Source organism: Oryzias melastigma, linkage group LG20 (assembly GCF_002922805.2).
Source record: "Oryzias melastigma strain HK-1 linkage group LG20, ASM292280v2, whole genome shotgun sequence".
In the NCBI taxonomy this organism is placed as follows: domain Eukaryota; kingdom Metazoa; phylum Chordata; class Actinopteri; order Beloniformes; family Adrianichthyidae; genus Oryzias; species Oryzias melastigma.
This window is the reverse complement of record NC_050531.1, coordinates 21465943-21475368: the sequence shown is the minus strand read 5'-3', so window position 1 is coordinate 21475368 and position 9426 is coordinate 21465943. Positions and strand designations below refer to the sequence as shown.

The following is a 9426-nucleotide window of genomic DNA, read 5'->3' as shown; positions in this document are numbered from 1 at the left end:
CCCCCCCCCCCCCCCCCCGCTCTGGGTCCACTTGGCTCCTTGATTCTGGGGTCACTGTGCTCCATAGAGAAGCTCCTGTCTGGAAACGGCAGCATCAGACTCTGAGCTTTGACGTTTTCTGACATCACTCTTAAATGACAGAACCCCTGCTGTTTTTACTGCGGCAGGCCCAGAGGCTGAGAGAAAGTGACGCAGAGGTCCACAGAAACGCTGGGACACACTGTGCCACAGTCTTTTGTTTGGCCTGGTTTGGAATGTCCAGTGCAGGCATGCTGCTACTGGCAGAATGTTAGGGCTGAACGAGAGGCCCAGCTATAGTTAACCTTTAACGAACTGGGTAAAGAAACCATCAGTACAATAATCTGCTTTCAGGTGAAGAGCAGTTCATGGAGGATTCACGGATCTGGTCTTTCCACTCAATGGACGTTACATATCTACTTAACAAGAGACATCAGCATGAAACGGGTTAGTGACAAGTGCTGGTAGTAATCAGTCAGAGAACATAAGCAGAAACAATCTCTCTGCTTCCAGAAGCTCTTCTGTATTCATATATGAAGCAAATCCTTGTATCTATAGAGCAATTCATGGTCAAACGTCTGTCAGTCGTTGACCTGCAGGTTTCATGTCAACAGGTCAATGAACTCACGACTGGAAAAAAAAAAAAACTATTTTTCTTTTACATTTTCTTATTGTCACTAAGCTTGTGAAGCCCCTCAGAGGTCCATCTACAAATAGAATCTATTTACGGTTTCCTTATGTTCCTAATAAAGTTTTACGGCATTAGATGATGATTCGTCCAGGTGCGGCCTTCCTCTCTCTCAATGACGGCTGGAATTTACTCCACAGTAAACAAGCGTTTCAACTTCATGTGAACAAAGCGGGTTTGTGTTGGGCTGGAATGAAGCCAGAGCCAAATTAACTGTTGGTGAAGTTCATCTATAAACAGGGAAAAGAGTGGCGAATAAAACATCAAACTGTTAACCATAAATGGAACCAAGATTTGACTTTTCTAGTCTGTAGATTAGAAACTAAAGCTGATACAACATAAAATAACAACAAAAAGATTAGTAGATTAGAATTGGAAAGCAAAAATTAACTTTACAACAGGAAATAAATTGACTTAAAAAAAATTATAAATGTATGGAATTTTTGTCTATTCTCTTAGAATTTTTAAATTGAAAAACTGAAGTAAAAATGTATCATTTCTATTGATGAAAACTTTTTTTTGTTCTGTTGTGTTCTTTTACTTTAGACAAATTAGTTTCAAATAGAAATCTAATAGAAGTTATAAACAATAACAATAACTCTGGTGAATCGCTTCTGGAAATCATTGGCAATACCCAGCCCTAATCGATAAATTACTTATGTGAAAAACATCACAAGAAGTTGAAAGAATAATAAAATGGACACCAGGAAAAGTTAACTAATTTGACTAAAGTAAAGGACAGTAAACTAACTAACCTAACAGGGAAACTAAAAACTTGCTCACGAGAAAAAACTATTCAGGAGAACCCAGACCTTCATTTCCTCCCTTATCTTGACTAAAAAGAGAGTTTCAGATCCAAAAGGTGGTTGGAGCAATCGATGGAGGTCAGAGTACAGTTCACTGTAAATACAGCTCCGTCATGTGTGGTATGGAGCAAGTGTGTGTTGGAACATTGTTCTGAAAAACTCCCACCAAGTGTTGAGTTTTTCACTAAAATAAAGCAAAAACCCAACAATAATGAGCGACTTTGATCATCTAAAAAAACTAAACTAGATAAATAGAAAACAGCAAACACTAGTGAAAGAAAAAGCATGCATCCCTATCATTTCAGGGTAAAAAAGGTTTGTTGGCAGTAAGAACCAAAGTGTTGCAAACATAGTTTTAATTCATTCATAATTATTGGGTTTTAAAGTAAAATGTGTTTGTCTTATGAATACAGCTTTACAGGGACAGGACACAGACCCCTCAGTCACTATGCCATGTATCGTGGTCGAGCTGTGATTCTTGGCCGTCAAAGACCATCAGACTGGTAAAGTACCATAAGCATCGTGGTACTTCACACAACCAACTGTCTGTTCTGATCTGAAGATGGGGGGTGTTCTGTTTGGCGATGAAGCAAAGAGATGATCTAATGTTAGGCTTCTTTATTGGAGTTCTGCAATGGCATCATGCAGATTCGTTTCACTTTTTCTCTTTAAAATTCCAGCCCAGTCATCTTTTGATCCATTTGTAATGCCAATCTGAGAAATCTTTTAATTAGGATTATGCTGTTTTAAGCCACAATCAGAAACCCTGTGTTATTTTCCCTGACAGTTTCTGCAGAGTGGCAGGAGTTTATCAGAAATTTGCCTTCATGTTGTGTACCATACTGCTGGCAGGGAATAAGTGTGCCCTCATTTCCATCGTCTTTTTGTTTACATGCTCTCCCCACCAGCATACAGCCCATCACAACCCTGAGCTAACATTAGCGATGCAACAAAAATGATGAGCAATATCAGAACTATCCAGCTGTACAGTTTTGAGGCAAATGTCAGCTCGGACGATGAAAGCAAAGATATTCACGGATCTAGTCATCAACAAGTGGATGCATCAGAAAGGAGCTTGTAGCTTGTCAATTGTAGTTTGTACAAAACATTTGTTGGTCTGCTCCTGATTTAGCACAACTTTATTCGACCTCAATCATCAGAAACATGCAAATAGAACATGTTAAAAACAGGGTTTTCATGTGAGTGGGTGTTTAACAGCAATGTTTTCTTCTTCACTTGTTTATTCTATGTTGCTTAGTGCGTCTCTATGGAGCTTCAGTGTAATACTGATCCTGTTCTTCTACAAGCTCCACTTCCTCCGCAAACGTTTCTCATTACCAAACAGGAAAAACTATTTTACTGCTCATATAAACTTCTTCAAAATCTTCAGTGAAGGGTGAAGGTGGCCTCTGTGTCAGGAGTGTGAGAACAAACGAGCAAAGGCTTTGTGGTAGACGGACAAGTGAAAAAAAGTAGGCTTGGATTTGAAAGTGAAACAGCACATGGAGTTTGAGCTGAACAACACTTCAAAGACCACTCCAATGAAAAATGTCTGTAGTAGTTTATTTTTTTATTTTTTTTTTGCTGCCTCTGAAGATGGAGGACAGTTAAAATCAATCTTAAAATTGCATTTCTGATTATTTCTTTATTCAAATAAATGTGAATCAGGAGCATGACGATTGAAAAAGTAAGGAGGTTAAAGGGTAACCAAACCCTAAAACAACTTTTTTAGGCTGTTGACTTCTATAAATTAGGGTTTAAAAGTAGTCTGTTGGTTGTTGCCACATTTTAAAAAAAATTAAAATAAACTTGTTTAATTCATAAAAATATAGTCAAAAACTGTCTGTGTGCTGCCCTCTACAGGTTGAAACAAGGTATTGTAGTTGAATTTTTTGATTGGTCAACTGATGTAAGTCTCAGAAGTGTGACGTCACAATGCTCTGACCTCGAGTATTAAAGCCACGCCAATCTCTGATTCTGTTATGGTCGGTTGTTAGCAACAGAATGCAGTAGTTTCATTGAGATATGAAGGCATCAGCTACAAAAATCGTCCTAGCTCCCTAATTTTTTAACAGATTTTCACAATACATGGCGAATTGAAGCTTAGAAAATGATTGATGTCGTGGTATATTTACATTTGTATCTTCTTTAAAACCTAAGCTGTAAATACTGCAAGAACTGCGCCTTCTAGTGTTACAGGTAGCTCACCGCTGTCAAATTAACAGATTTTGCCTTTGTGCCAGAATCTATAGAATTGAGCTTGTGTAATATATATATCAATGGTCTTGAGCCAGTGGCTCGAAATAATTCGGTTCTGGACTATGAGTGCCGGCCTTTGGAGAAAAGGGAGCTGGAAAATCCTCAACCTCCACAGAAAGTTCTGTGGAGAAACCTGCATCACTTTCTCTATCCATGTTTTTTAATTGAGCATAACAAAGACAAACCACTCTCCATATTGAAGACCCAGCATACATAAAGCTAACGTAACTGTCGATCATAGATCCAAGCCACACCTCCACCGCACAGTCTGGCTCCACTAGCCCTGCCCCCTTTTTGGCATTTTTCAAATCTGGGCTGAGAATGGAGTCAGCCTCCAAATGCCCCGTTTGGTTACCCTTTTTAGGCATTAAGTTTTATTTACATAGTTGAATTGCTTAGCAAAATGAAAGGTTTTTTGTTGGCTTTTAAAAGAGTTTAGAGTCAAGGGAACGCAGGGAGAATGAGAGCTTATTCCAAAAAGATCATATTTGTGATTAAGAAAATACACTGGACGGGCCACAAGCTCCCTGCTCCAAGCAGCAGGGAGGGGAAGAGGGGATGGGGTTGCTCCACGCCAACAGTCCAACACCTCTGAGGCGAATTTCTAATGGAATACTGCCGCTCTGCAGATACTACAGTGGAAAATTACAGTTTTAATAAAATATTTAGGCTAAAAACAACACAATCATATTCAAAAGACCACGTGGAACGCTTTAGAATAGATCAAAAGACGATTAAAAACCACTAAGAGGACCTTATTTCTAACCATTTACACACAGAATGAAATGATTAGAACTGAATACAGAGGGATTGCTGAAGAATTTGTCATATTTCAGATTTGTTTTATTTATTTTGGATGTATAGAGGTCGTTTCTAGAAGAAGTTGAGGATCTGTTGTGATACATGAACCCATCATTTGCTGCTCTAAACAGCTTCAGAATCTAGAAGCTTCACATGAAAATGCAAGCGTTCAGAATGAACACTCCACTAATCATCTAGTAAAAACATTCTATTGAGGTCAAGCAGCTTCTACTACCAGGTGTGTGTCTGTAACTGCACAGCCAGCTACAACAACAGGACAGGTTAAACAAAAAGCCAAACAGGACGTGTTGGAGACAGACCTGTATATGTAAGATAAGATAGGATGAACACACAGACTGAGTTCCTAGTGGTTTAGTGGACGAGGCAGCTGAAGGAAATCCATTTAATAGTCCCTTCTGGAAAATAGATTAGTATTTTTTTCTCTCACACACATTTTTTTGGGGTATATTTAGGATTATGTAACCCTTTAGTGAACAGCACTAAGGATGGAAGAGGGAAGCTTCTTAGTTCTGCTTACACTATTCTAAAGCCAACAGGGTCGATTTTTTTTTTTTTATCCTTGTGTGAACTTAACTAGCACTCACATTTTACACCCAACACGGGGTCAAACGGGGTCTATGGAAAACCTCAACACACAAAAAAAGAACTATTTCTAGAACAGAAGAGTTGTATATTTGCTCAAGTTTGCTGCACATCTTTACTTCAAACTGCAGTCGTAGACAAAGTATGTTTTGTTTGCCCCATTATGATGTCCACACCTTTAAATTACTTGGTGCAATGGTCTACAGCCAGGAATTCTTCTGGATCTGAATGAGCTGGAAGCAGCAGGGCTGACGGATGTGCAGCTTTGACACAAAAATGTGAACTTTGTTGCTTTTTTTGTTTTGTTTTTTTAACTATCTATTGTAAAATCGTTCCCATTGATCTTTTCAATTGTGATTATGCAGTTTTAGCCAAAATAATAATAATAATAATAATAAAAACTGCATTGTTTTTCAGGTATCTAGTCTAACGTTTTGGACTGGCTGCACTGGTGCGCCTAACTTTTTTCTTAGGTGCACCAGCACTAAAGGTTGGTCCACCCTTCTTCTCAACCGCATTGCATTTAACAGCACTCTTACATGGTACCTATTATTTTTTTTTTGGGCACACCAATGAAAAATCTGGTCGCAAATGCGAGCAAATTGGTCTGCATCAAGCTAGCAGACTTTAGCTTTATGTGCTAAATCAATCTCTATTTTTATGGATCAATTATTGATCTATTAGGCTTAGATCGATTCAAATTAAACGATTTTATCTACCCAGCCCTAATCCTGGCTGCCTGTTTTACGTGTGGCCAACATGAATTTGGATCAGTTTTTATGCTGAGCAGCATGTAAATGCATGCGAATAACAACAGCCAACTGGAAAATGCAAAAAGAACAATTAAGCCCTCATGCTTTTTTATAGGGTCCAGAATACCCCACCCTTTCAGTGATGTGTGATCCCTCCCATGACAACAGTGGACAGGATTTTTTGTCTGCAACAGACACCAGTGAAGATAAAAAAAAAAAAATCCTTAAAAAATATTTACATATGTTTAGTGCACGTGTCTAGGATACCACAAGGGTTAAGAAGTCCACTTTCATTGGAGTTCAACTTTAAATTTAACTGTAAGAAAAAAAAATCTTAATACAAAAACAAGAATTGGAATAACTAATGTATGCAGTATTGTTGTTAACTTGTCTTTCTTTTAATGTGTTCATCAGGGTTTCCACGATTAGTCGACAACTAATTTAATAGTCAATTAGTCCTTAATTTATATTATATGGAGTCTGACTGTAGTAAAGTTGAAAGTTATATTGGCATTCTGCTAGCTTTTGGGGCTATTTTGGAATTCATTAAGGTTTTTTTAGGTTATTTTAGGGTTTAGCTAATATTCCCGCTACATGCTGGCAGTTTTGGCTAACTTTTTTCCCCAGTTTTTTAGGCTAATTGGGAATTTAACCAATATTTTAGCTGGCTATCAACTTCAGGGTTTTCAACCATCAATTTCAGCATTTTCAGCTATCAGCACTGGCATCTTCAGTGGCCACATTCAGCTTACAGCATTCACACTAGTAGTGTCACAGATAATGCTATATATCTAGTTTTTAGTTAGTTTAAAGCTAATGATGGTTAAGATTTATGCTTTACATCCAGTTTGCGCATGACCTGATTAGTCGACTGATCAGAAATAATAATTGGTGATTAGTCGACTATTAAAATAATCGTTTGTGGCAGCACTAGTGCTCATCAATTGGTATTAAATGAAGTCAAAGGCTAGATAAAATGAAAAATCCAGTTAATATTTCTGTGAAAACACATCCAGGATAAAATCTACAACAGGATTTTTTTCTAAATGCAGATGTTTCAAAACTTTTTTCCACTTTTAACATTATTGCCAACATAACTAAAAAAATACGACCAAAGACACATTTTTAATTAATTTTAGGAGTTGCAATGATTTCCTGTAATGTCTGTAAAACTCTGAGGACACACAATTGTACATCATGTTATATAATCTTGATATGTAAACAGTGTTCAAACAATAGGCTCAGAACAAAAGACGGGCGGAGAAAAACGTTAAATATATTCTCTGTGTTTACTGTTTTGCTATAGATGTAAAGTTATTTTAAAGGTGGAATAACATTTGCATTCCTCCTTTACTTTCTTTGACCTTATAAATGCAACACTTCAAATGGTGATTTCTGAAGATCTACTTAAAATAGTTCAGAATTGTTTTTGAAAAGTCAAACACAAAAAAAAACTATTTGGAAGTTTTGCAAAAGATGTAAGGCATATTTAAATCTATACTTTTCTGGATATTTTTTCTACATTTAATTATTAAAGAAGACTAAAGTTTGTGTAACTTCCAGTGAGAGTTGTGACAGGATGAACTTTCTCTGTCGGGCCTGAGCAGCTACAAAGTAAGCTAGCAGTGTGATGATGAGCACGCGCCTGATGGGAAGCAGGAGCTGACCCGCGCCGGAGTGATGTCATAGCTCAGACATTTCCACGCGCCCGTCTGAAACACCTTCACCTCTTCCTCTCCTCGGTGTCAGGTTTCACAGATGCAGACTTTTTTCTTTTGAACAGTGAGTGAGGGGAACCAGCAGAGAAGACCCGAGCTCCCAGTCCCAGGAGGCCTTACCCCTCCAAACGGGACCGCCAGCCCGGCTCGGATTGCTCCAGAACAAACGGCAGAAGCTTTGCCCCCTTTTCACGGGTGGGAGAGCTTGGCTGACCCACCTCCTGGTCCTGCTAAAGAAATCTAAGCCCGAACACAGAGAGAGCCAACATTTTTTGCTCCCTCGGTTGCTGAGAGTTAAATAGTAAACCAGGAGGAGAACTTCGGAAACTTCTGGCAGAAATCTCAGCGTCAAACTGCATGACTGCGTCAAAGCGGCGGGTTTGTGTTTTAAAACAACAGACGGGCTGCGACATTTTCAATTTAGCGTTTTTTAACTTTTTAAAGTTCAAAGGAGGAGTTCATTCTTGGGAAAAACCACACTTTACGGGGAAAAAGTAACACTTACTTTGCTTTTGACTTCAGCAGACAGACCGTAAGCTGGCCCCTTGTTAAAATAGGTCATTTTCTCGGTTCCTGATCGGAGAAAGTTCGACCAGACGGTGTCCGCTTCGATTCACTCCAAACTGAGGGCAAAAATAAAAGCTCTGCTGAGAAAATCGACGAAGCAGCCCGAAAGCATCCGAAAGAGGAGAGCCTAGAGCGAGCGGCTGCGTGGAGGGCACGTTCGCTTTACGTGACGTCACACGCAGAGGTCCAATGATGGACGGCACGAGCGCCTCAAATTAAAGCGGAGGATTTTCCCGGTGTGAAACTGCTCCTTTCAGTGGCTTTAATGAGGAAAAACACAAGCAGCTGACTTATCTGGGAAGAAACGAATCTGGTTCTGAGTGATACTTAACATGAATGTTTCTTTTAATGGAGGACACATCATACAAACAACTTTTTTGCTTTAGAAGAAACAGCATTTTACTACACCTCAGGTAACCAAAATGCTTTACAATAAAGAGGGGAAAAAAGAAGAATGAAAAACACAAGTGACAGATAAGAATTCAATAAAACGAATATGATACAACCAACCAGAGCCGGCCCTGGGCACCCTAGGCGGCTGCCTAGGGTACGAACTTCTGAAGGGGGCACCATATTGCAATTATTTTTTCTACAATTTGACACACCACTCATTTCATGTAAAATGTTTAAAAATGTAACAAAACTATAAATAAAATAAGTCAAATAAACTAAAATAACTAATTGATAATCAATAATTTTGCCTTGTGCTGCACCCCTCCTTGCCTGACGCAGACCCTGTCGAAGCTTGGTGGAGGGAAGGAGGAGGGGCACGTAGTGTGGTCGCTGCTATTTTAAAACTTAAGAGCAGGGGTGTCAAACACCCGTCCCGCGGGCCGGCCCCCCAGATAGTTTAATCCGGCCCGGTTATGAAGAAAAAAATATATAAGGTGGGTGGAGACCCACAACACACTGGAGAGACTACGCCTCTCGGCTTGCCTGGGCTTGCCTGGGAACACCTCAGGGTCCCCCCAGAGGAGGTGGAGGAAGTAACCGGGGAGAGGGAAGTCTGGGCATCTTTGCTCAGACTGCTGCCCCAGTCTAGGATGGGCGAAAGAAGATTGATGGGTGAAGGCAGTTTAGTGGTCGTTGTTGAGTGACATCAAAGAGAGTTACAATAATCTGAGAGGTAATCATGGCATAGATGGCTGTTTCAAGATCATTGTGGCTCAAGGAAGGAAGACTTAGCTTTAGCTAAAAGGCACAGGTACTCATTC

The 9426-nt window shown here is 39.4% G+C and overlaps 1 protein-coding gene across 1 annotated transcript in view; it reads right to left on the bottom strand.

Annotated features, from left to right (window-relative positions):
* cnn3a (calponin 3, acidic a) overlaps window positions 1-8408 on the bottom strand; it is a 17113-nt gene extending 8705 nt beyond the window's left edge. Inside the window, exon 1 of the mRNA XM_024280618.2 lies at window positions 8151-8408. Coding sequence (XP_024136386.1) covers window positions 8151-8207 — 57 coding nt within the window. The 5' untranslated portion in view covers window positions 8208-8408. The remainder of the gene's footprint in view (window positions 1-8150) is intronic.
* Window positions 8409-9426: the final 1018 nt, after the last annotated feature.